A 27,507-nucleotide genomic window follows, 5' to 3' on the forward strand; every position below is an offset into this window, starting at 1 on the left:
GGATTATATACAAGAGCCACTGGTTCACAGCTAGATTTTTTTTTTGTTCTATTAGTGATTATGCAACTATTTACATAATATTTTTATTATGTTAGGAATTAGAAGCAATCTAGAGATGATTTAAGGTTCAGGGGAGGATTTATGTAAGGCATGTGCCAACATGATGCCTTTTAGGGATTTTTGATGTCTGCAGACTAAAACAATTATTTACTTAAAAAGTATTTACTGCCCAGCGCCGGTGGCTCACTCCAGTAATCCTAGCTACTCAGGAGGCTAAGATCTGATCGAGGTTCAAAGCCAGCCCGGGACCCTTATCTCTAACCACCAGAAAACTGGAAGTGGTATCATGGTTCAAAGTGGTAGAGCACTAACTAGCCTTGAGCTGAAGAGCTCAGGGACAGTACCCAGGCCCAGAATTTAAGCCCCACAACCAACCAAAATTTTTTATTCTATTTTTTTGCTTGGACTCAGGGCCTGAACTCTGTCCCTGGCTTCTCTTTGCTCAGGGCTAGTATTGTACCTCTTGAGCCATGGTGCCACTTCGATCTTTTCTGTTTATATGGTTCAGAGGAAACGAACCCAGCGCTTCATGCATGCAAGGCGAGCACTCTACCGCCAAGCCATATTCCCAGTCCCATCAAAATTTTTTTTTATTGATCTATAGCTGTGTGTGTGTGTCCTGGGGCAGTTTATTGGAATTAAAAGATTCTCACATGGGGCTGGGAATATGGCTTAGCAGTAGCCTTAGCATGCATGAAGCCCTGGGTTCGATCCCTCAGCATCACATAAACAGAAAAAGCTGGAAGTGGTGCTGTGGCTCAAGTGGTAGAGTGCTAGCCTTGAGCAAAAAGAAGCCAGGGACAGTGCTCAGGCCCTGAGTCCAAGGATTACAGGCATGAGCCACTGGCGCCTGATAGATCTGTAGATTTTGATGTATGTGCAGGCTTTGGGAACAGGCTCTGCCAGACACTGATGGATAGCTATATTTGTTTTCCTGTCTTTTGCATACATGGCATATAATTTTTTAAGTTACATTGAAATTATATATTTAGATAGGTCTATCTATATGTATCTTCTGTTCAGAAATATATTATTCATTTCTGTAAAACCTAATTTTAACTATTTCTCTAGATAATTGTGACCTGTTTTTTGACGAGTCCTGGGGCTTCAACTCAGGTCTTAAGCGGAGCACTGTCTGGCTTTTTTTTTTTTTTTTTTTTTTTGGCCAGTCCTGGGGCTTGGACTCAGGGCCTGAGCACTGTCCCTGGCTTCTTTTTGCTCAAGGCTAGCACTCTGCCACTTGAGCCACAGCGCCACTTCTGGCCATTTTCTGTATATGTGGTGCTGGGGAATCGAACCCAGGGCCTCATGTATATGAGGCAGGCACTCTTGCCACTAGGCCATATCCCCAGCCCCCTGTCTGGCTTTTTTAAAATGTGCTCAAAGCTAGCACTCTACCACTTGAGCCATGGCACCACTTCCAGCTTTTTCTGTTTATGTGGTGCCGAGGAATCCAACCCAGGGCTTCATGGCTAGGCAAGCACTCTACCGCTAAACCACATTATTCAGCCCCTTGTGAAGTGATTTTGCTTAGGGAGATATATTCAGTCTAAATATCTAGGTATCTAGTAAAATTAAAATGATATAAAATGGAACAAATATATGACCATATTCTGTAAATTCTAGGAGCAAATTGTTTGACATTTATTTGTTTGTATATTTATATTTGTAAGGATAGGATCAGATAGTTGCTCCAATTTTTTTGATATATGTCCTATATTTTTAGGTACATATTAACTACTTGTGTTAGTGTCAATCAGTATACTAGAATAATTTTCAATTTCACATTTTCTTATGATTAGATAGGCTGCTTGTTTGAAATAATGTGTTTGTGTATAACATTACCTCACCTCCATACACCTAGTTTGTGCATATGGTATACCAAAGCAATTTTTGAGGCTCTTGTCATTTAAGCTGGGGTTTTTTTTTGCATCTTGCTACTTTTGGGACTGTGGGGATAGTTTCATAAATAGTGGCATTTCCTCTGGATTTTTGGTTAATACTGAACATATTTCTCCTTATTTAGCTGTGCCATTAGAGAAGAAACGCCTTAGGAAGCCAAGCAAGTGGCTTCTAGAATATACAGAAGAATATGATCAGATATTTGCTCCTAAAAAAAAGCAAAAGAAGGTACAGGAACAAGTGCACAAGGTATGTTTCAACATTTCAGCAACTTGGGCCTATTTGGAAATTGTAACTTTGCCTTCATGAGACAATAATTGTTTTCCACAGGGGATGGATTTATGTCATTGTGAATTTTCCATTCATGGTATGCAATGTTTTCCAATCAATCTCACCTCATGGCTCCCTTCCCCCATTTCCTAAAGTAATTTCAGCAAGTTTCTTTGTTCTATTTTCATACATGCAAGTCATCTACCTGGGCTGCATTCATCCTCATTCACTCTCCTCTTTAGCCCAACCTCACTTCCTGTTAGTACCCATCTCCAGGTGAATGTGTTTCTCTTTGCTTATCCCTTTCAAATTCCTATTGATTAACAGCTTCCATAGAGGTTATTTATGCTATTTTCTTTATATACTTAGTTATGTACTTCAGAATGATTTTGTGTTTCTTTCTCTTTCTTTCTTCTCTCCTTCTCCCTTCCCCTCCTTTCTTCTAAGTATCCTTTAGTTAGACTACATGAAACAATGTCTTTAATTAGAATCTGGCCCTTTCAAGTTTTTGTTTTATTTTTTGCCAGTCCTAGGGCTTGGCCTCAAGTCCTGAGCACTGTCCCTGGCTTCCACTTCCAGCCTTTTCTGTTTATGTGGTGCTAAGGACTTGAACCCAGGGCTTCGTGCATTCATGGCAAGCACTCTACTGCTAAGCCAAGTATTCCCAGCCCCAGGTTTTTTTTGTTTATTTGCTTGTTTGTTTTATCCTGAGCTTGTAGTACAGCATCTAGTGTTTATTATTTAGGAAAGGGATAAATGAATCTGTACTGTATGTGTATTTATATTTTTCCCTCTTCTGAAGAATAATTAGTTCAATCCATAGAAGCTGGCCCTGAGTTTATCCTCAGTAGCACTTTTTTTGGTGGGGGGGCAGGGATGGGGGTGTTGGGCCTGGGCACTATTCCTTAGCTTTTTTCATTTAAGGATGGCACCCTACCAATTGAGACAACAACAGTTCCACTTTCATCTATTTGGTGGTTAATTGGAGATAGGACTGGGCTGGCTTCAAATCACCATCCTCAGATTTCAGCCTCCTGAGTAGTTAGGAGCACAGCTATCAGGCACTGGTGTCAGGCTTAGCTTGATTTTTCAATTTGCTGTGTTCTATTTTAAATGGATGTTAGATCTATAAGCTTTATTGATGGTTTTGTGTCATATACTGCCTGGCACTTGAAGGTCTATAGTATCCACTTATTTGTAATGGGAATTGATTCCTCTCTTACATGTTATGTTTTATCTATCCCCTTTTCTTCAAGAAGCAGTATACTATGTGTGACCTTTGATTCTAAAGGAATCCTCTACCTCATTAGCCCTTTCTCAGATAGTTTTAAGAAAAACCTCCAACATAGTTGCAAAGTCCTCATAAATGTTGTTAGAGAATACAAAATGAAGACATTTAGACTTTATCATTTATTGGCTAAAGTCTAGGAGAGGTGAAATGGTCATTTGAAGACATGGAAACCCTACTGGGTAATAATTAGGAAAGATGGCTGACTTTCTGGCTTTCAAGGGCATGAGCTATAATAAATGGAGATTTTGGTGTGTTAGTGTAATTATCAGTAGCAAATAGATGCATATAAGAAATTATTTAAAAAATATATAACAAAGGGGGAAAATGAGGGAGGAGGTAACAAGTTGGATAAGAAATGTACGCACTGCCTTACATATGAAACTGTAACCCCTCTGTACATCACTTTGACTAAAGAAATGAATAAAAAATATGTAACAAAATTTACCATATTAACTATTTTAAATTTTTTTTTTTTTTTTTTTTTTGCCAGTCCTGGGCCTTGGACTCAGGGCCTGAGCACTGTCCCTGGCTTCTTCCCGCTCAAGGCTTGCACTCTGCCACTTGAACTACAGCGCCGCTTCTGGCCGTTTTCTGTATATGTGGTGCTGGGGAATCGAACCTAGGGCCTCATGTATCCGAGGCAGGCACTCTTGCCACTAGGCTATATCCCCAGCCCCATATTAACTATTTTAAATGTACCAGTTCTATGTCATTAAGAATGCAACACTGTTATGCAACATTCATCCTCATCTATTTCCTGAAACTTGTTGTGTGCCTCTAGTGGGCCTTGAGATAAGGACCTCATACTCTTACTCAGCTTGCATTTTAAGAAATTATCATGCTGGGCACTGGTGGCTGTGACTGTAATCCTAGCTACTCAGGAGGCTGAGATCTGAGGATCAGGTTCAAAGCCAGCCAGGGCAGGAAAGTCTGTAAGACTCTGTCAGGTTCTTATCTCCAGTTAGACAAACACCAGAAAACTGTAAGTGGCACTGGTCTCACAGTGGTAGAATACTATAGTGCCTTGAGCAAAAGAGTTCAGGGACAGTGACTAGGCTCCAAGTTCAAGCCCCATGTCAGATCAAGTAAATAAAATAAAACTTTCATCTTTTTAGACTGAAATTTGGTATCCAGTAACCAAAAATTTCCTTTTTCCCTTAGACCCTGACAGTTACTATCTGTCTATCTATCTCTGGTCAAGGCATCCCACACTGGGCTTTTTCTATTCATGGCCAGTGCTCTACTGCACTAGGCCTGTGCCCCCCCCCCCCCACCCCTTTGAGGACTTTTGCCATTCTCAGATCTTAGTCTCCTTTTTCTTTTCTTTTTTTTTTTTTGGGGGGGGGGGGGCATTGGTTGTAGGGCTTAACTTAGAGTGTGGGCACTGTCCCTGAGCCTTTTTGCTCAAAGCTAGTGCTCTACCACTGTGAGCCGCAGAAGTACTTCTGGTTTTCTGGTTGTTAATTGAAGATAAGAGTCTCACAATGGACTTTCCTGCCTGGACTGGCTTTGAACTATGATCTTCAGATCTCAGCCTTCTCAGTAGTTAGGATTGTAGGCATGAGCCCCTGGTGCTGGTGCTTTTAGATAATTTTATTAATGGAATTACATATTTGATACTTCTAATTTTATGGTTTATTTCCTGTTGCAAAACATTCTCAGGCTTAACTGCTGTTTTTGTGTCAGCATCTCTTAAGTACATTGGTTTTTTGTTTTGTTTTTTTTTCTTTTCCTTTCTAATTTATAGCAAGTTTGTCTCTGTTGTTGTTGTTGGTTGTGGGGTTTGCACTCCGCCTGGGCACTGTCCCTGAGGTTTTCAAGGCTAACACTCTATCCCTTTGAGCCACAGTACCACTTCTAGTTTTCTGGTGGTTGATTGGAGGTAAGAGCTTCATGACTTTCTTGCTCAGGCTGGCTTTGAACCAGTCAGATCTCAGTCTCCTGAATAGCTAAGATTACAGGCATGAGCCGCCAGGGCCCTGCTGCAATTTGGTCTTTTTCATTCTATTTGTGCTTTCTTCTGATTTTAGGTAAGTTCCCACTGTGAAGAAGAAAACCTAGGTCGATGTCGGGCTAATGTTCAAAACAAGCAGGTGGATGAAAATTGTTTGATTTCAACCAAAGAAGAACCTCCAGTTCTTGAGAGGGAAGCCCCATTTCTAGAAGGGCCTTTGGCTCATTCAGACCTTGGAGGTGGACATGCTGAGTTGCCACAACTGACCTTGTCTGTACCTGTGGCTCAAGAAGTGTCTCCACAGCTGGCTCTTGAGTCTGAGGACCTGGTTGTTAAAACCCCAGGTAAGGTGGAGATGGGATCTTCGAATAAAAGCAGATATGATTATTGGCAATAGAATATTTTTGTATTTTTAGATTTAAAGCATATTTGACTACGTACAAAAAACTGCCCCCTTTTGGGTAGCATATCCTAAAAATAAGTTACTGATATCATTTAGTGAGTACATAGTAGTTTGTGATGCAGTTTGAAGAGAATATACTTATAAATACACCCTTTTGGTTTTATTGTGCTTTTCATGGTAGTTGGTTATCCATTCAATCAGGATAACAGAATTTGGCTAGGGGTGTTATTCACTAGTGGAACCCCATGTTCCAGGCATCTAGTCCACCAAAACCTCTGTTACTTAATCTTTGAACTTGTTTCTTCATGTTTAAAATAGAGACCATACTATAATAATATATAATGTAATATTTGAACAGAGTAAGCAGCTAATAAGTATAAATAAATATTCCCTAAAATTAACAATTGCTTCTCAATTTATAATTCTTTTTTTGCCAGTCCTGGGCCTTGAACTCAGGGCCTGAGCACTGTCCCTGGCTTCGTTTTTGCTCAAGGCTAGCACTCTGCCACTTGAGCCACAGCGCCACTTCTGGCCATTTTCTATATATGTGGTGCTGGGGAATCGAACCCAGGGCTTCATGTATTCAAGGCAAGCACTCTTGCCACTAGGCCATATTCCCAGCCCCTCAATTTATAATTCTTTACATGCATGTGACCAGAGGAAAGTTAGGTCAAAACATGTGTCCCAGGTACCCTCCCTTCCTTCCTTCCTTCCTTCCTTCCTTCCTTCCTTCCTTCCTTCCTTCCTTCCTTCCTTCCTTCCTTCCTTCCTTCCTTCCTTCCTTCCTTCCTTCCGTCCTTCCGTCCTTCCTTCCTTCCGTCCTGGGGCTTGGACTCAGGGCCTGAGCACTATCCGTGGCTTCTTTTTGCTCAAGGCTAGGACTCTGCCACTTGAGCCACAGCGCCACTTCTGGCCATTTTCTGTATATGTGGTGCTGGGGAATTGAACCCAGTGCCTCATGTACAAGAGGCAAGCACTCTTGCCACTAGGCCATATCCCCAGCCCCCCCAGGTACTTTTTCACTCACTATTAAATGTTTTGTTTTTGTGCCAGTTCTGGTGCTTGAACTCAAGGGCTTGGGGGCTATCCTTGAGCTTTTGTTTTGTTTTTTTAAACTTAAGGCAAATCCTCTACCACTTGAGCCGCAGCTTCACTTATGACTTTTTTGCTGCTTAATTGGAGGTTAAGAGTTTCACGGGCTCTCCTGCTGCAGCTAGCTTTGAACCAAGATCCTCAGATCTCAGTTTCCTGAGTAGCTAGGATTACAGGTGTGAGCCACCAATACCTGGCTAATTTTTTTTCTTTCAGTCTGGGGGCTTGAACTCAGGGCTTGGGTGCTTTCTCTGAGCTCCTTTGCTCAAAGCTAGCACTCTACCACTTTGAGCTACAGTGCCACTTCTGGTTTCCTGGTGGTTAATTGGAGATGAGAGTCTCACAGACTTTCTAGCCTGGCTGGCTTCGAACCTCAATCTTCAGATCACAGCCCCCTTAAGTAGGAAGGATTATAGCATAAGACACTGGCGCCTGCCCAAATGTTTTTATATTTCCAAGGTATGGGAATCTCTTAAAATTTTACATATAACTTTTTGCCTTTGTAATTATTCTTGATGTTTTTGTTTATTCAGGCCCTTGTACTTTCTAGGCAGCTTCTCCACCCATTAAACCACTTTGCTAGCTTTTTTTGACATTATTTACTTTTTAGATACTGTATTACTTTATGCCTGACCCGTCCTGGACTGCAGTCCTCCTATTTGTGTTTGCCTACAGAGCTAGGATGACAGGTGTAATTTGCCACACGTAGTCATTATTTGAGATAGACCTGAAAACTTTTCTGTGCAGGCTGGCCTCAAATCCTGATCCCCTCAATGTCCACATTCCAGTAATCAGGATTACAGGCTTAACCACTGTGCCTGACTTGTGTTTTACCTAAAAAATACAGGAAGAGAGGAAAATCTAGTAATTCTTACTCTAATAAGCGGAATCAAAAGTATGTTTTCCTTTGTTTTTATTTTAGTTGACTTCTTTTGTTTTCCTAAATTTCTTTTTGCCAGTCCTGGAGCTTGAACTCAGGGCCTGAGCACTGTCCCTGACTTCTTTTTGCTCAAGGCTAGCACTCTGCCACTTGAGCCATAGCACCACTTCTGGCCTTTTCTATATATGTGGTGCTGAGGAATCAAACCCAGGGCTTCATGTATACGAGGCAAGCACTCTTGTCACTAGGCCATATTCCTAGCCCCTATTTTACTAAATTTCTAATCCAGTATCTTACACATCTTAGTTTAGTGCTATACCATTGAGATATAGCTCAGCTTACAAATTTTGTTTTTTGTTTTTGAAGAGCATTGAGGGCTCACTTCTAATCCTAGCTGTTCAGGAGGCTGAGATCTGAGGATCATAGTTTGAAGCCTCAGAAGAAAGTCCATAAGTCTCTATTTCCAATTAATCATCAAAAGCCAGCCTAGAGGTGTGGTTCAAGTACTAGACCTCTATCTGTGAGCAAAACTAGCAAGAGACTATGTCTTCAAGGCCTAAAACACACTCTCTGTCTCTCTCTCTCTGTCTCTGTCTCTCTCTCTCTCTCTCTCATATACTCACATACCTGTACTTATATGCACACAAAAAATAAACTTATTTTAGACTCATGAGCCAAATCCTATTAGTTTCCTGTAATTTTTAATAGCAGTCTTTAAAGTAATTAGGTATTTTTACTTTAATGCCAGAGCAAACATTAAAGTCTTGGTTCATTTTGCCCAGAATCTAGCCTGAATTTCACTTCCTTTGTCCTTGCCTCCAAATTAATGCCCTAAGTATACTTTAAGCCCTATTATAGTTTATGATTTGATTTCTCCCATATTTATTTTTAGTAACATTTTTTTCTTTTTGCTGGCACCAAAATTCAGACTTGAGCATTGTTTTCCTGGCTCTTTTGACACCCTACCACTGGAATTGCTTCCCTACCTCATTGATCTTAGTTTCTGATAGAAAATAAATGCACCTAAGAACATCCTGCCAGTCAGACACTGATGGCTCATTCCTGTAATCCTACTCAGGAGGCTGAGATTTGAGAATCATAGTTTGAAGCCAGTTTAGGCAGGAAAGTCTCCAAGACTTATCGCTCATTAACCACCAAAAATAAAGTCAGAAGTGAACTGTGGCTCATGTGGTAGAGCACTAGCTTTGAGCAAAAAACCTCAGGGGTAGCACCCATCTTCACATTAATTTATATCTTCAATTTGAAATTAACCCCCCCCCCCCCTTCCTGGTCCTGGGGCTTGAACTCTGGGCCTAGTTGCTGCCTTTACTTTCTTTTCCTCAAGGCTAGAACTCTAGCACTTGAACCACAATGCCACTTTTGGGTTTTTTGTTTTTTTTTTTAATATGTTGGAGATGAGAGTCTCATGCATTTTCCTGCCCAGGTTGGTTTCAAACTATGGTCCTCAGATCTCAGCCTTCTAAGTATCTAGGATTACAGGCATAAGCCATCTTACTTACTTTTAAGAAGTACTTTAGAATAAATAAGTTCTCTACATGTCCATCCACAGATAATACAGATAATACATATGATATCATGCCTTTTTTATATTGCAGTTTTTTTTCAAAATTAACTTGTTCCTGGTTTCTAAATCATATAATGAAAAGTACATGCATTTCAGGGAATTATGAAAGTAAACGTCAAAGGAAACCAACAAAGAAACTTCTTGAATCCAATGATTTAGACCCTGGATTTATGCCCAAGAAAGGAGACCTTGGCCTTTCTAGAAAGGTATGTTATTTTTGTCAATTGTAAAATAGAGTTAAGCCCTTGAAATACAGAATTTAAAAAATACCCTTTTTATTATACAGCACACGGATGTGCTTATGCAGTAGTTCTCTCTGTTTGGGGGTTTGCTTTCTACAAGTTCAGGTAACTGGTCAGTTGCAGTTTGAAAATAATAACTAGTTGAGCAATTGCTAAATGCACCCATTTCTGAGTAGTGGCATAAACTTCCATAGTGTTCCCAGATGGCTGGTCCACTATGTCTAACTCTAGATGTGACTATCCTACCTGCCACCCATGTCAGTCACTTAGTGGATGTGAGACAGTTAGATCAGGCATAGTGCGTGGACTCAAGTAACCGTTATATCACTTCATAATGGCCCCAGAATCCAAGAGTAGTGATACTGGCAATTCAGATCTGCCAGTGATTGCTTTAAGTGAAAAATTTGAGTGTGATAAGGAAAGGGAAAAACATCGTGTTGAGACTCCTTCAGAATACAGGAAATTGTGAAGAAGGAAAAAAGAAATTTGAGCAAGTTTCTCTGCCCCTTGTCCTGCAGAAGTGATAGGAACAATGTATGGTGTTTATTTAAAATGAGGTTGTCATTAAATATGTTGGTAAAGACACTTATAGTGGCTTACACCTGTATTATCAACAATTCAGGAGGCTCACTGTTGGAGGCCAGCCTGTTCAAAAAGTTAGCAAGACCTTCCATCTCTACATACAGGCTCGCCATACTAATGTAAGCTTGTAATTTCAGCTAGTGGGAGGTTTAAATAGGATAATTGAGGTTTAAAGCCTGCGAGGATAAAGAGCATGACAACCCATCTGCAAAAATGCTAAAAAATTAAAAGATCTGGGTATGTGGCTCAAGTGGAAGAATGCTTACCTTGCACTCACAGTAATCTGAGTCCACACTCAGTATTGATGTCCCCTGTTTTTGTGAGTGGAAGATAGGAAGAAAAAAATAACGTTTGGATTGATGACACAGTTGTGTCACAACGCACTGAGTCTGTACTATACAGACTTAGGAAAGTAACCTGTAACAAGTGGCATGAAGCCATCCTTTATTGGCAGTACAGTTACATAGATTTTAGGAAAATCTCAAAATTATGGAGAGGCTATGTAAAGCACCTGCTTCCAGTTGAAGATGGTGATTAAGGAGAGAGAAGACCATCCAAAGCAAAGTGTTCAGTTGAGAAGAAACATAGCCTTTTAAAAAAGATGCCCATGAGGCTGGGAATGTGGCTTAGCAGTACAGCGCTTGCCTAGCATGCATGAAGCCCTGGGTTCAATTCCTCAGCACCACATAACCAGGAAAAGCCAGAAGTGGCACTGCGGCTCGAGGTAGAGTGCTAGCCTTGAGCAAAAAGAAGCCTGGGACAGTGCTCAGGCCCTGCCTGAGTCCCAGCCCCTGGGACTGGCAGAAAAAATTAAAATTGATAAAAATTTAAGAAGATGTCAGGTACACCCTACATTGCTTAAAAGTGCAAAGGAGGTACCAGGGTATAAAGCATGTAGGTTAGCTCTTGTGAGTATGGTTAGATATTTTGAGACAGAAAGAGGGAAACCACATTCACATTAATCTTTTCCTGACTGATAATCGTTTTGTTTGACTTTGCTCTCATTGTATTACATTGTGTGACATTTCAGAAAAGACCTAGCTTTGTTAAGTTCATAAATTTGGGTGTTTGTAACCAAGAAAACATCATTAAGTGGTTGGTAAAATAGAAAATTAACTCAGATAAAGGCTGCATATTAGTTCTTTAGAAAGATTTTCTTGTTTTGGCAGGAGGGGAGGGGCATATGTTACTGGAGTTTGAACCCATGGCTTCAAACTTGCCAGTTAACCACTCTACCATTTGATCTATACCCCCTAGCCATTTTTTCTTTAATAATGTTTTTAGGTAATATCTCATTATTTGCTCAAGGACAGCTTCAGACCTTGATCTCTTACCTGCATAGTTAGTACTGGCAGTACATGCCACCGTATCCAATTTATTTCTAGTTTTTTTCCATCCTGTTTTATTCTCTTCCTATTATGATCATTGCAGCTGGTGTTGCAGGAGTGAGCCAGGACATTTAGCTAGAAAACTTTTTTTGGGTTGTGGGCTTTGAATTCCTGGCTTGATGGTTGTGATTGGCTTTTTATTCATAGCTGACACTACCTCTTTAATCACCCCTCCAGTTTGGCATTTTAATATTTAATTGGGGGTGATAATATCATAGACTTTTCTCTCCAGACTGGCTTTGAATTGCAATCCTCCGATTGCACCTGGTTAGAAAATCGCTTGTTCCCCTCATATCTTAAAAGTAAGTACCTTGGGGCTGGGAATATGGCCTAGTGGCAAGAGTGATTGCCTAGCCTTGAGCAAAAAGAAGCCAGGGACAGTGCTCAGGCCCGGAGTCCAAGCCCCAGGACTAGCCAAAAAAAAAAAAAAAAAGCTTTATGTTATATAAAGGCTATTTATTATTGTTATTTTGTTCCTTTGTTTTGGTTGGTACTGGGGCTTGACCTCTCTGCTTCTGGGTGTTGTACCTGAGCTTTTACTCAAGGCTACTGCTCTACCACTTGAGCCACAGTGCCGTTTTCTGTCTTTTTTTTTGAGTAGTTTACTGGAGATAAGAGTGTCATGGGGGGGCTGGGAATATGGCCTAGTGGCAAGAGTGCTTGCCTCATATACATGAAGCCCTGGGTTTGATTCCCCAGCACCACATATATAGAAAATGGCCAGAAGTGGCGCTGTGGCTCAAGTGGCAGAGTGCTAGCCTTGAGCAAAAAAAAAAGAAGCCAGGGATAGTACTCAGGCCCGAATCAAAGGCCTCCAGGACTGGCAAAAAAACAAAAACAAAAAAGAGTCTCATGGAGTTTGCTGCTTGAGCTGATTAGGATCCTCAGATCTCAGCTTCCTGAGGCATTTGCCACTAGCACTGGCAGAAATCAAGATCTTAACGAGGCAGTTAGAAAAATTACTGTCTTAATGCACATTTGGGAGGCAGGGATACTTGGGTTTAAATTCATGGCTTGCTTGCTAAGTAGGTGCTTTACCACTGAGCCATATTCCCAGCCTATTTTTCACTGGTCCTTTTGAAATAAGGTCTCACTTGCTGCCTAAACTCACATCTGGACTTTGAGTTTCCTGTCATTGCTGGGATCACAGATGTGCACTCCCATATGTTTAGCATCCTCCTGTTGAGAGTGGATCTTGTGGATCTCACACTCCCAAGTAGCTAGGATTATAGGTCTGCTGTTTAGTTCTGAGCAATTTTTTGTTTGTTTGTATTGTTTTGGTTTTTGTTAGTGCTATTATTTGAGCTCTACCTTTTGAATCACATTGGGTAACTTTTATTTATGTATGCTCTTTCCTATGTAGATTTTGTTCAGCTATCTACTATTACCACTCTTGAACTCAAATGAAACCGTCTGGATTCAGTTTCAGTAAAAATAGTACAGTTTACTTATGTGCATATAAGGGGAAAAGTCTATTTTGTATCCTTTGGTAAATCATGTCGCCTTTCAATTACTTCTAGTGCTATGAAGCTGTTCGCTTGGGGAATGGCATTTCAGATTCATGTACTGGAGCTCATTTGAAAGATTTTGGTGGAGGTGAGTATTTTTGAGATATAGAACATGTTAACGGAGATATAAATATGAAACACTTTGTTGTCTAGAAAATGCATTACATGTATAAGCATTACTAGTAAAATTACTAGCTTTGGGAATTATTTGCCTTAAATTCCCTTCCTAAAACTACCTAATGCTAGAAAATTCTGTCAGGCTTTAATACTTACCAGTTACATGAAGTTTATAATTATGTTTGCATTAGTAAATATTTGGCACAAAAAAGAAAGTGAGCTACTTAATTTTTCTGCTAGAAAACTTAAAAAATTTCTACCCACTCAATAGACTATAAAATATGGAATTTAAATGGAAAAGGAAGTTATAAATTACCTCAGGCACTTAATCACAGCTAAATTGACTGGCTTTTTGCAACAGGTTAGTCAGTTAGCATATGCTTGAAAAAGATTGCATACATATGAACCTATTCTTTGTTGTTGTTGTTTTGCCAGTCCTGGGGCTTGAACTCCCAGCCTGAGCACTGTCCCTGGCTTCTTTTTGTTCAAAGGCTAGCAATCACCACTTCTGGCCTTTTCTGTATATGTGGTGCTGAGGAATCAAACGCAGGGCTTCATGTATGGGAGGCAAGCACTCTTGACACTAGGCCATATTCCTAGCCCCTTGTTGTTGTTGTTGTTGTTGTTGTTGTGTGTGTGTGTTGGGCTTGACCTCAGGACCTGTGCACTGTCCCTGACCACTTTTTTTTTTTTTTTAGCCAGTCCTGGGCCTTGGGCTCAGGGCCTGAGCACTATCCCTGGCTTCTCTTTGCTCAAGGCTAGCACTCTGCCACTTGAGCCACAGCGCCACTTCTGGCCTTTTTTTTTTTTTTTTTCTTTTTTCCCCCCTATATATGTGGTGCTGAGGAATTGAACCCAGGTCTTCATGTATACAAGTCAAGCACTCTTGCCAATAGGCCATATTCCCAGCCCCCCCCCCCCCCATCCCCCAGCACTTTTGCTCAAGGCTAGAGCTCTACCACTTTGTGCCACACACAGTTGTGGTTTGGTTTTGGAGTGGTTAATTGGTGATAAGAGTGTCATGGGGACTTTGCTGCCAGAGTTGGCTTTGAGCTGCAACCCTCAGATCTTAGTCTCCTGAGTAGCTAGAAAGAATTACAGGCGTGAGCTACTGGCACCCAGCTAGTCGCATCTCTTAATCTACAAGATATTAAAATCCTTAAGAATCTATAGAAGTTGTGTCTTTTCAATAATATAAACTAAGATATTTACTATTTAACAGAGGTAAAGCAGTATTTACACGTAGTTATTTCCCCAACTAGTTATGTAGTCTGTCATTGGTGTCATTTTTTCCTTTCTCCTGTTTTATTTATTTATTTCTGTTTTTTTGCCTGAGCACTGTCCCTGGCTTCTTTTTCCTCAAGGCTAGCACTCTACCTCTTGAGACACAGCACCCACTTCGGCTTTTTCTGTTTCTGTGGTGCTGAGGAATCGAACCCTGGGCTTCATGCATGCTAGGCAAGCACTCTACCACTAAGCCACATTCCCAGCCCCCTTTCTTCTGATTTCTAATTCATGAAACCAGAGTTTTAATGAGTTTTAAAATTGGTTTCTGCTCTAACCAACCATAATTCTGTGAGATCTTTTTATTTTAGGGTAGAAGTTCTTAACCATGTAATGAATGGTTAGGTAACATTTGTTTTCTTGTCATAGGCACTACCAAGATATTTGATAAACCAAGGAAGCGAAAACGGCAGAGACATGTTACAGCCAAGATGCAGTGTAAAAGAGTGAAAATTGAAGACTCATCAAAGGAAACTCCAAGCTCAGAGGTACTACTTAGTTAGTTCTTCATCTTTTGACCTTCCAAAGAGAAGCTACTTTTCCCCTTAGAAGTCACAGCCCTCTCCCGAATTTTTTTAATTTTTTTTTTAAGAATAGTATGGCTAATAGAATAGCTCATAGGTTAAGAAATCAAGGAATGAGAGAACTTGGTGCTAGAAAAGTAAGACACATAGAGCCTTTTTAAAAGGTCTGTGCTACGTCAGATGAAATATAACTGTTTGCTTGGTTTAAAACTAGTGAACATGAAACCTTAGATAATGCCCTTTAGTTGAGACTACTGAGATTAGCTGGAAAATTCATTTGCTTTTTTCTTTACCATTCATTGCTTCATTTGGGAATAAATTAGCTTTCAAGACAAAGATAAACTTAAAGCCATTTCTTTTCAGTGTCACTAGTTGGATTGACTGGACTTGCAAGTCAAGTTAAGACAGGATTAGAACCAGTCAGGTCAGCATCACATATAATGATGCAGAATGTCTCTTTCCAGAACAATTTGAATAGAATGCCCAAGCAGGGCGTTATTTAGGAAGTTCGGTCTTGGAACAACAGATAAGTAAGCAAATAAACTTAAGAATGTTTTCTCTCCCTTAGTGAACCCTTTAAATGGAACAGCCAAAAAAAGTTCCAGTGGAACAGCCTCAGAGCAGTTAGTGGCAGGGCATGAGGCGCCCACTACCCGCCCAATCACAGCAGGGTTAGAACTAACATTGCATGCAGTCCGTCCGCGTGATTGGCTGAACATCTGTAAGTGCTTAATGGCTAGACAAATAGCAGCCCAGAGGGAGGGGTCAGATGGAGGAGACACCAGTAATACAGATGTGGGACTTTGTTTTTGTCTCTGCAAGGGAGAACTGATGACTCACAGGACTGCTGCAAGCCCCAAAGAGACTGTTGAGGAGGGTGTAGAACAAGACTCTGGGATGGCTGCATCTAAGAAATTGCAGGTTGAACGAGGAGGAGGAGCTGCGCTCAAAGAGAATGTTTGCCAGGTAGAGGATGCTTACCCCTTGTATTTTCATTGAATCTTTTGAGTTTATGGCCTGAAGCATGTTTTAAGTGAGTACTCTGCATCTGTGATTGTGTCACACACAGCATTCCTGTTCTGTACCTCTTGTATGGGAATCTTGCATAGTGTAAGGAATTGTCCAAGGGCTATTTTTATTTTTATTTTTGTTCTCTAAAGAGGTCCCTTTAGAAGACCTGTCATCTGTATTTTTCCACTTATTTAATAATACAGTATACTGTGTCAAGTATTATTATTATTATTATTATTATTATTATTATTATTTTGCCAGTCCTGGACCTTGGACTCAGGGCCTGAGCACTGTCCTGGCCTCTTCTTGCTCAAGGCTAGCACTCTGCCACTTGAGCCACAGCGCCACTTCTGGCCATTTTCTATATATGTGGTGCTGGGGAATCGAACCCAGGGCTTCATGTATATGAGACAAGCGCTCTTGCCACTAGGCCATATTCCCAGCCCTCAAGTATTATTTTTAATAATTGGTTTATAAGTATTACATTTTTCAATCATTCTAACAGTTTGCAAGGTAAATTACTAGTGGTTTTGTTACTGGAGTTTGAACTCAAGGCTTCCAGCTCCTTTCTACTTTTTTTTCTTTTGTCAGTCCTGGACCTTGAACTCAGGGCCTGAGCACTGTAGTCACTGCCTTCCTTTTGCTCAAGGCTAGCACTCTGCCACTTGAGTGAAAGTGCCACTTCTGGCCGTTTTCTATATATGTGGTGCTGGGGTATCGAACCCAGGGCTGCTTGTATACGAGGCAAGCACTCTTGCCACTAGGCCATATTCCCAGCCCTCTACTTTGTTTTATTGTAATTTTTGTGGTTCCTTCTTTTTGCCTGTGCTGGAATATTTATTGTCACCCTAATTACACTTCCTGATATAACTGGTATGCCAGACATACACTACCATATCCATCTTTTTTGTTTGTTTTGTTTTTGTTGCCTGTCCTGTGGCATGGACTCAGGGCGTGAGCACTGTCCCTGGCTTCTTTTTGCTCAAGGCTAGCACTCTACCTCTTGAGCCACAGCGCCACTTCTGGCTTTTTTCTATGTATGTGGTGCTGAGGAATTGAACCCAGGGCTTCATGTATACGAGGCGAGCACTTTACCACTAGGCCATATTCCCTGCCCCCATATCCATCTTTTTCTACTGAGAAGCTCTCTTTCCAACTTTTTGTTGTTGTTGCAGTTGGCCTGGAATTGCTATCCTTATCTCATTCTTGACAATTCACATGCACTACTATATTCGGCTCTTGGTTGAGATGGTAGTCTCATAAAGTTGTTGCCTAGGCTGGACTAAAAGCATCTCAGCATCTTGAGTAGCTAGAATTACAGGCATAAGTCACCACACCAAGCTTTTTTCCCCCCTCCTGATACTGGCACTTGAATTCAGAAATTATGCCCATATTTTCACTCACAGCTAGTGTTCTACCATCGGTTCTAGCTTTTTGCTAGTTAATTGGAATTAAGAGACTCTCAGATTTGTCTCCCTGATCTAGCTTGAAAAAGTGATCTCAGATACCAGTCTCCTCAGTGGCTAGAATTAGAGGCATGAGTCAGATGCCCATTATGCCAAACTTACAATGTATTTATTGCAGGTGAGGAAAGTGAACTACCGAGAAGTTAAATTGCTTCTGTGTACTCATACAATAAGCCTGAATTCAAGCCTAGGTATTCTGCGTTTAAAGTCCTATTGACTGATTACATTGTGTACTCTTATTAAAAAAATTTTTTTTGTGCCAGTTATAGGACTTGAACTCAGGGCCTGAGCATTGTCCCTGAGCTTTTGTGTTCAAGTGCTCACTCTACCATTTAACCACAGCTCTACTTCTGGCTTTTTGATGTTTAATTTTTTTTTTTTTTTTTTTTTTTTTTTTTTTTTTTTTTTTGCCAGTCCTGGGCCTTGGACTCAGGGCCTGAGCACTGTCCCTGGCTTCTTCCCGCTCAAGGCTAGCACTCTGCCACTTGAGCCACAGCGCCGCTTCTGGCCGTTTTCTGTATATGTGGTGCTGGGGAATCGAACCTAGGGCCTCGTGTATACGAGGCAGGCACTCTTGCCACTAGGCTATATCCCCAGCCCCCGTTGATGTTTAATTTTTAAAATAGTATTCTACTTTGGAATACTGGGAGTAGTCAATTAAATGGTGATTTCAGTGTGTTCTATTTTTAAAGTCTTCATTTGTGTAATTTTTGTTTTTTAGATTTTTAAATTATTTCATATTGAAAGAATTAGCACAAGCCCAGTATATGTGATTGTTTTTTATAGAGAGGTTAAGGGCCTTGCTTTTGGTTAGCTTGCTTGCTCACTGTGCTCTACCACTTGAGCCATATCTGCAGCCCTATTTTTTCTTGATTTTCAGCTTTTCAGACGTTTCTGTTAGGGCTAGTTTAAAACCTGGATCTTCCAATTTTCAGCCTTTTGACGTATCTAGGATTACATTCAGGAACCACTGGCTGGACTTGGATCCGCTGTTTTTTATTCAATGTTATATCCTGGAATACTTTTTAGCCATTAGTTCCTGGCTTGACTATTTTTATCTGTTTCTTTGCTTGTCATGTTTCATCACATTTGGACTAGCACCCAAACACAGTGTTAATCCTCAAAGGCAGTTTATATGCAATGAGCAAGGCAAGTTAGAGTGTAAATGTTTTTCTAAAGATTATTAAAAACAAAAAATTAAGCCAGCTGTGGTAGTGTTATAGCATGTCTGCAATTCTAATATTTTCTTTAAATTTATTGAAGAAAAGGAGGTTATATAAAATAAATAGTGGTTGTGTAAATATTGAGGTCAAGAACTAGCAAATTAGTACATGCTGATGGAAGTCAGAAAGTGAGCTCTTAGCTCACTTCTGGTTTTCTGGTGGTTAATTGAAGATAGAGTCTCAAAGACCTTCCTGTCCAGGCTGGCTTTTGTTTTGTTTGTTTGTTTTTTTTGCCAGTCCTGGGGCTTGAATTTATGGCCTGAGCACTGTCCCTGGCTTCTTTTTTGCTCAAGGCTAGCACTCTGCCAACTTGAGTTACAGTGCCACTTCTGGCTTTTTCTATATATGTGGTGTTGAGGAATTGAACCCAGGACTTCATATATATGAGGCAAGCGCTCTACCACTAGGCTATATTCCCAGCCCCCAGGCTGGCTTTTGATATTTCAATTGAAAATAAAAGCCTCCTGTCTGTCTGGCTTGGAATTGTGATCGTCATATATTATTTATTTTTCCATCTGTCTTTTTTTATTGCTATTACAAAGGCGATGTACAGAAGGGTTACTGTTTCGTAAGTCAGGTAATGAGTTTGTTTCTTTTGGGGCAGTATCATGCCTTCCTTTTTTCCATTTTTTTCCTCCTGTCCCCAGCCATGAGTTGTGCAGTTCATTTTCATCATAGTGTTTATTGAGTATCTCCTGAGTATTTAGTGGGAATTTAGGCATGAGCCACAGGTACCTATCTTATTAAGCTTTGTTGTTTTTAATTAGCCAACAATCTGTTTTATTTCTTAAAGATAATGGATTAATTACTTAGCAAGTAAGATCTACTGACCTTACCTTTTCCTTCTGGTATCTTACACAGTAAACATAGCTCTGGTTTTCACTAGTTCACTTTGGTGGATTCAGTTCACTGTGAATATAAAGTATTTTTTAAAAAACACATTATGTTGTTTCTGTTTGTTTTGTTTTTGTTGCCAATCCTGGGGCGTGGACTCAGGGCCTGAGCACTGTCCCTGACTTCTTTTGCTCAAGGCTAGCACTCTACCTCTTGAGCCACAGCGCCACTTCTGGCTTTTTTCTATATATGTGGTGCTGAGGAATCGAACCTAGGGCTTCATGTATACGAGGTGAACACTTTACCACTAGGCCATATTCTCAGCCCCGAAAAACATATTATGTTGTTTCTGATGTGTAATATGTAGTTAGCTTATGATGGTTGGCCCTCTGCTGAATATATACAAAAAGTTTTCATTGCATTTATCATCAAACAATATAGGAAACCTATTTTCAGGGTGTATAATGTATGAGGTAGTTAATCTGGAGATTATTTAAAATATATGGAAGGATGAAGGTTTGGAGATAGAGTACAGTGGTAGAGAGCAATTGACATAGAAAGCACGAAGCCCTGGGTTTGGTTTTTGATTACCAGCTTCAAAACAATAACAAAGCAAACAAGGTGATAAAAACATGTGTAGCATATGTATACACACACACACAGGTACACGAAGAATTGTGCAGATTACGTGCAATAGTCATATCATTTTATATGAAGCACTTGAACATCCAAACAAATTTTGGTAGCCCCGAGTAAGTAGTGCATTGACTGAATGGGGCTTATGTTTATTTTGAGCCCCCTCTCCCCTTCCTCGCTTATGTTTATTTTGAGCCCCCTCTCCCCTTCCTCTCCTTCCCCCTCCTACCCCTATTCCTTCTCTGCGGGGGGGGGGGGGCTGAGTTTTTTGTTTTGTTTTGTTTTTCCTCCAAAGGCAAACAAGGAAAATTCATTTGTTTTTGTTTGCTTTTTTTTTTTTTTTTGGCCAGTTCTGGGGCTTGGACTCAGGGCCTGAGCACTGTCCCTGGCTTCTTTTTGTTCAAGGCTAGCACTCCGCCACTTGAACCACTGCGCCGCTTCTGGCCGTTTTTCTGTATATGTGGTACTGGGGAATTGAACCCAGGGCCTCATGTATACGAGGCAAGCACTCTTGCCACTAGGCCATATCCCCAGCCTTTTTGTTTGCTTTTAAAAAGTTACTGTTTGAGCTGCTTGCCTTCTATATATGAAGCCTTGGGTTGGATTCCTCAACACCACATAAACAGAAAAGGCTGGAAGTAGCTCAAGTGATAGAGTGCTAGCCTTGAGCAAAAAGGAGCCAGGGAAAGTGCTCAAGCCCTGAGTTTAAGCCCTAGGTTTTGACACACACACACACACACACACACACACACACACACACACACACACACACACACACACACACACATTGCTCTTTATTCATTAAAGTACAATGGGTCATGGTCTTACAAAAAAAAATGTGGAATGCTTCATGAACTTGCATGTCATCCTTGTGCAGGGGCCATGCTAATCTTCTGTGTATTGTTCCAGTTTTAGTATATGTGCTGCCAAAGTGAGCATGGAAAATTCACCTTTTTTTTTTTTTTGGCCAGTCCTGGGGCTTGGTCTCAGGGTCTAAGTACTGTCCCTGGCTTCTTTTTGCTCAAGGTTAGCATTCTGCCACTTGAGCCACAGCGCCGCTTCTGGCCTTTTTTTTTTTTTGGCCAGTCCTGGGGCTTGGACTCAGGGCCTGAGCACTGTCTGGCTTCTTCTTGCTCAAGGCTAGCACTCTGCCACTTGAGCCACAGCGCCACTTTCTGGCCATTTTCTGTATATGTGGTGCTGGGGAATTGAACCCAGGGCTTCATGTATACGAGGTGAGCACTCTTGCCACTAGGCCATATCCCCAGCCCAGGAAAATTCACTTTTTAAAATATTCATTTATGTACTTGGTTGGTTCTGGGGCTTGAACTCAGGGCCTGGGCACTGTCCCTGAGTTCTTCTTCTCAATGCTAGCACTCTACCACTTTTGGCCACACTTCTGGTTTTCTGATTGATTGGAGATTAGAGTCTCTTGGACTTTACTGAGTAGCTAGGATTACAGTCATGAGCCACTGGTGCCCAGCTGGAAAATTCTTTATTTGGGATTCCTGAGCTTTGTTGCTCAAGGCTAGTGCTCTCCACTTGAACCACAGCTCCACTTCTAACTGGTGGTTGTGTTTCATGGGCTTTACTGTCTCGTCTGGTTTTTAACCATGATTTAGATCTCAGCTTCCTGAGTAGCTTGGATTATGGATGTGAGCCATGGTGCCTGTCTTGAACATTTTCTGCTGATCTCTACGGAGCTATAAATCAGGGTTTTAGAATGGACAAGTTAACAAATGTTAGAAATTTGCAGGATCTTCAGTTTAAATTTTTCACATAGTAGCCAGGTGTTGCTGGCTTACTCCTGTGATCCCAGCTGCTTAGGAAGTTGAGATCTGAAGATCGGAGTTCAAAGCCAGCCTGGGCTGGAAGGTCCATGAGACTCTTATTGACCACCAAAAAGCCAGAAGCGAAGTTGTGACTCAAGTGGTAGAGTCCTACCCTTGAGTTGAAAATACTGACTGCAGCCAGGCCCCCTGAGTTCGATCCCTAGTAATATCAGCACCAGGGGTTGAGGGGGAACATTCCTTGTAGTGACTAATTTAGATCCTAATTTTTTTGTGCCCCTGCTTAAGTTACACATCATAGAAATATTGTCTCTTTCTTAGTTAACAGGAGCAATCCTGTATCACCAGGATTGGGAGAGAGATGGTGGAGGGATACTGGACTGTGGTTTTTGTTGTTGTTATTGTTGTTGTTGTTTTTTGTCCAGCACTGGGACTTGAACTCAGGGCCCTGGCATTGTCCCTGAGCTTCCTTTGCTCAAGGCTAGCAGTGTACCATTTGAGCCACAGCACCACTTTTCTGTTTATGTGGTACTAAGGACTCAAACCCAGGGCTTCATGCATGCTAAGTAGGCACAAGCCTTCTATCATTGTCACATTTCCCAGCTCCTGATGTTTTCCTTTGGTTTCATTTTTGGTGCTGGTGCCAGGGCTTGAACTCAGAGACTGAGACTCCTGAGCCTTTTTGCTCAAGGCTAGCACTCTGAGAAGAGTCTTAGGACTTTCCTGCCCAGCTTGGCTGAGATCCATGATTCTCAGATCTCAGCCTCCTGTGTAGCTAAGATGGCAGGTGTGAGGCACTGGGGCCTACCTAAGGCATATGATGCCTCTCAGGTGGTTCCAAAGGCATTTGAAAAGAGTGTTCAGACTTTAAAGTTCTCCCCTTCTGTTAGAATAAAATCTACTATAGTCCCTTGCCTCCTCCTTTTCACTTCTTTTTTTCTGTCACTTGTGACTATCCTTTATGGTAGTGCAATGACAGTGATTTTGCTTGTTTGTGGTTCTCAAATATATATATTTTATTTCTATAGATTTTTGTATTGGGGATGTCTTTCAGATCTTCATTAAGATCCCTGTCTGAGGCCATTCTAATCACCAGTACTAATATAGCTGTTTGAATTTTCTACTTAATACTAAGCATTATCCTACATCTTTATATTTATTCTTTGTTCCTTTTTTTTTCATTTGCTTATATTTTCTTTACCTAGAATCAGAGTCAAACTCCATGTGGTCAACCTGGCACATGAAAAAGATTTATTTTTGCAAGGATGAAGGCATTTCATGTTGTTTTCCAAAGTTGCTTCCTAATTTTTATTTTGAATTTTCTAAAACCCTTTTCTATAGACAGACCTGTTTCTTTCCCTTAACAGAACTGTGAGAAACTTGGAGAGCTGCTCTTGTGTGAGGCTCAGTGCTGCGGGGCTTTCCACCTGGAGTGCCTGGGCTTAACTGAGATGCCAAGAGGAAAGTTTATCTGCAACGAATGTCGCACAGGTAAGTAGTCTCCTACCAAAGAAATTTCGAGCTTTAAATTTTCAAATAAATGTACTTTGGAGATGTAGTTACTTTTTTGACAAGACTGTGAAAGTTGCTACACATACAAATAGAGGAACCATGGGGTAACAGAAGAGAAAATCAGCATGTAAGATACAAATGATTACATTTATGCAGTACAAAAAGCATTGTAAAAAGCACTGAGTGATTTTTTTTTTTTTTTTTTTTTGGCCAGTCCTGGGGCTTGGACTCAGGGCCTGAGCACTGTTCCTGGCTTCTTTTTTTTGCTCAAGGCTAGCACTCTGCCACTTGAGCCACAGCGCCACTTCTGGCCATTTTCTGTATATGTGGTGCTGGGGAATCAAACCCAGGGCCTCATGTATATGAGGCAGGCACTCTTGCCACTAGGCCATATCCCCAGCCCTGAGTGATATTTTAAAAGAAAATTTAAAGTGAGATTTAGTGACAACTCTCTAGCTAATTTAATCCTAGCTACTTAAGAGGCAGAGGTCAGAGGATTGTGGTTTGAACCTGGGCATGCAGGTTCAGGAATCTCCAAATCAGCTGAGGGTGGTTGACTTCCAAAGCTACTCGGGAGAAACACAGTGGTGAGGCTTAGTGGCACGTGTTATTATCCCAGTGACAGTGGGAAGAATTGCTGTCCAGGCCAGCCTGCACTCATTTGGGATGTTATCGAAAAAATAACCAATGCAAAAGAGGGTGGTGGAATAGCTTAAGAGCTAGAGCTCTTGCTTAGCATGTAGAAAGCCCAGTGTTCAAACTCTAGTACCCCACCCCCCAAAAAAAAGAGAGGATAGAAGCTCATACAGGATTTAAAGGGAAAAGGCATAATATCAAAATTACATGAAATATTTGGGGAGCAGATAGTACAGAAGTTAAAATATTTTAGTTCTGAGTCATGGTAAGTAACACTGAGACTTATAAGGCTTTCCAGTTACTGGCTCTATTTTCCAATTCTTTGGTTGGGTGATGTATATGAACATGTTAACTTTGTGACTGTTCATGAGCTGTACATTCAATATATATGTACTTTTCTGTTCTGTTTTGGTTTTTTGCCAGTCCTGGGGCTTGAACTCAGGGCCTGAGCACTGTCCCTGGCTTCTTTTTTTACTCAAGGCTAGCACTCTGCCACTTGAGCCACAGTGCCACTTCATGCTTTTCTGTATATGTGGTGTTGAGGAATGGAACCCAGGACTTCATGTATATGAGGCAAGCCCCTTACCACTAAGCCATATTCCCAGCCCAAGGTATATGTACTTTTCTATGGTGAATATATTACATCAAAAATTATTTGCTTGGGCTGGGGATATAGCCTAGTGGCAAGAGTGCCTGCCTCGGATACACGAGGCCCTAGGTTCGATTCCCCAGCACCACATATACAGAAAACGGCCAGAAGCGGCGCTGTGGCTCAAGTGGCAGAGTGCTAGCCTTGAGCGGGAAGAAGCCAGGGACGGTGCTCGGGCCCTGAGTCCAAGGCCCAAGACTGACCCCCCCCAAAAAAAAAAATTATTTGCCAACAGAAGAAAGATTATTTGGGAGACTCACAGAAGGGTTGGGTCAGAAATGGTAATGGTCAGCTGAGACTAGTCTGTGACAATACTGTATTTTAAACTGTGCCAAGGAAAGTTGTTTGCTTGTCATGGTACGTAGATGTTACAGCATTTAAGCAGTGAAGAAATCTGGGTGAAGGTATGGTTCTGACTATCACAAGTCATATAGCCCTTAACTGGCCCAATGCCAGTTATTCACACTTGTAATCCTAGCTACTCAAGAAGCTGAGATCTGAGGATAATAAAGCCCTTGGCTGGAGGATTCCACCTGAAGAGAAAATGTCCATAGAAGCAGGCTGGGGATTCCAGGCTGTGCAGAACCACAGATGTGAGGAGGAAGCAATTTGTGTCTGTGAAGCAACCTGAGTGAGATGTCATCAGTAGAGACAGATGTCACAGATACCACAGAGGATCTGGAGTGACAGTGACAAATTCTTGATTTTTAGCCAGCCACTAGTGGTGTATACCTGTTATCCCAGCTTCTCAGGAAGATCACCGTTTAAAACTAGACAGGGGGGCTGGGGATATAGCCTAGTGGCAAGAGTGCCTGCCTCGGATACACGAGGCCCTAGGTTCGATTCCCCAGCACCACATATACAGAAAACGGCCAGAAGTGGCGCTGTGGCTCAAGTGGCAGAGTGCTAGCCTTGAGCGGGAAGAAGCCAGGGACAGTGCTCAGGCCCTGAGTCCAAGGCCCAGGACTGGCCAAAAAAAACAAAAAACAAAAAACTAGACAGGATAGGAAGGTTCATGACACTCTTATCTCCAAAAGTGGAATTGTGGCTCAAGTGGTAGAGCACTAACTAGCCTTAAGTTACAGAAGCTCAGGGACAGTGCCCAGGCCCCTGAGTTCAAGCGCATGAATGGAGACACACATGAAGATGTTAACTTTTTGTCTAGGCTGACGTACTATACCAGGTTGCTTGAATTCCAGTAGGAAGGCAGTACCTGAAAGTGGAGAAAAATTGATGGTCAAACTGGAACATCCTGAATTTAGGGTGGGGGGTAAAACTTAGTGTAGAAGAAGTGTAGTAATTCTGAAGGAAGGAATGTTATCAATTAAAAGGGAATTGTGAGAGGCTGGGAATGTAGCTCAGTGGTAGAGTGCTTGCCTAGCAAGCACAAAGCCCTGGGTTCGATTCCTCAGCACCGCATAAACAGAATAAGCCAGAAGTGGTGCTGTGCGTCAAGAGGTAGAATGTTACCTTTGAGCAAAATGAAGCCATGGACAGTGCTCAGGCTCCAGGACTGGGGGAAAACAAAAACAAGCAAAAACAAGCACTTCAGCCCTTTGGAAGTGGCACTGTGGCTCAAGTAGTATCAAGTGGTAGATCAGCCTTGAGCTGAATAGCTCAGGGACAGAGCCCAGGACCAGAGTTCAAGCCCCACAACAGATTAAAACAAAACAGGGCTGGGAATGTGGCTTAGTGTAGAGTGCTTACCTAATATGCATAAAGCCCTGGGTTGGATTCCTCAGCACCACATAAACAGAAAAAGCCAGAAGTGGCGCTGTGGCTCAAGAGGTAGAGTGCTAGCCTTGAGTAAAAGGAAGCCAGTTCTCAGGCCCTGAGTTCAAGCCGCAGGACTAGCTAAATATATAAACAACAGTGTCAAAAAACAAGGGATTTGTGAAGCTCAAAGTGGAAGCTTAAAGACTTAGGGGAAATTATTCATATTTCTATCTTGGAGTATAGAATGTGGCTTTAGAAAACTCCATTGGGAAAGAGACAATCTCATGTTTGTAGTTAACTGTTTAAGATTGAGGTGCCAATAAATTGAAGGTAGTTATTTAGGAATTCTTTTGTAGACAATTTCAGTACTATGGAAGAAATGCTGGAAGACAAGATAGTTGAGATACTTTATTTTCCCTTCTCTACAAGTTGAGCTTTTTTTGTGTGTGTGTCATATGGGAAATAATGCCATGCAGCTCTGTAAATGGAATGTAGATCTATTCATGTTCTCATTGTCTTATTCTTAGAAATGTCTTCTTGCTAAGTGGAGCTCTGGCTGAAAGTGGTAGAGCAGCACTAGCCTTGTGTAAAAAAGCTCAGGGACAGTGGCAAGGCACTGCAACGCTGGGGGGGTGGGGTGGGGGGAGGATGTCTTCTTGTCTTTTGTGCAACTTTAACTAAATGAAGTAAAACTTGCATTCATTTATGTCTAAGCACAATGCCTTTGAGACTCCTGGGTTGCTAAGTGTATCAGCAGATGATTATCTCTTTGGAAACAGCTCTATTGAACTGCAATTAATTTACAATAAATGCATACATGTAAAATACATCTCGGTCATGGTGGTACATACCTTGTATTTTTAGCATTTATGAGGTTGAAGCAGACCAATCTGGATGACCCCCCTCCCCCTTCTCTCCTTTCTCCTCTCTCTCCTCTCTTTCAGTATATATA

The 27,507-nt window shown here is 41.4% G+C and overlaps 1 protein-coding gene and 1 non-coding gene across 5 annotated transcripts in view; one reads left to right on the forward strand and one right to left on the reverse strand.

The window, feature by feature from the left end:
- The window catches only part of Nsd1 (nuclear receptor binding SET domain protein 1), a 96,822-nt gene that overhangs the window by 43,563 nt on the left and 25,752 nt on the right, over nucleotides 1-27,507 (forward strand). For all 4 annotated transcript variants that reach the window (XM_048334101.1, XM_048334102.1, XM_048334103.1 and 1 more), the window contains 7 exons: nucleotides 2,087-2,211; nucleotides 5,554-5,821; nucleotides 9,534-9,643; nucleotides 13,170-13,245; nucleotides 14,928-15,046; nucleotides 15,905-16,048; nucleotides 23,410-23,533. In XM_048334101.1, coding sequence (XP_048190058.1) covers nucleotides 2,087-2,211; nucleotides 5,554-5,821; nucleotides 9,534-9,643; nucleotides 13,170-13,245; nucleotides 14,928-15,046; nucleotides 15,905-16,048; nucleotides 23,410-23,533 — 966 coding nt within the window. The remainder of the gene's footprint in view (nucleotides 1-2,086; nucleotides 2,212-5,553; nucleotides 5,822-9,533; nucleotides 9,644-13,169; nucleotides 13,246-14,927; nucleotides 15,047-15,904; nucleotides 16,049-23,409; nucleotides 23,534-27,507) is intronic.
- Nucleotides 21,085-21,191, reverse strand: LOC125342245. Its single transcript, XR_007209183.1, has one exon. It is a non-coding gene; the product is annotated as a U6 spliceosomal RNA (small nuclear RNA).

Source organism: Perognathus longimembris, chromosome 25 (assembly GCF_023159225.1).
Source record: "Perognathus longimembris pacificus isolate PPM17 chromosome 25, ASM2315922v1, whole genome shotgun sequence".
Taxonomy (NCBI): Eukaryota; Metazoa; Chordata; class Mammalia; order Rodentia; family Heteromyidae; genus Perognathus; species Perognathus longimembris.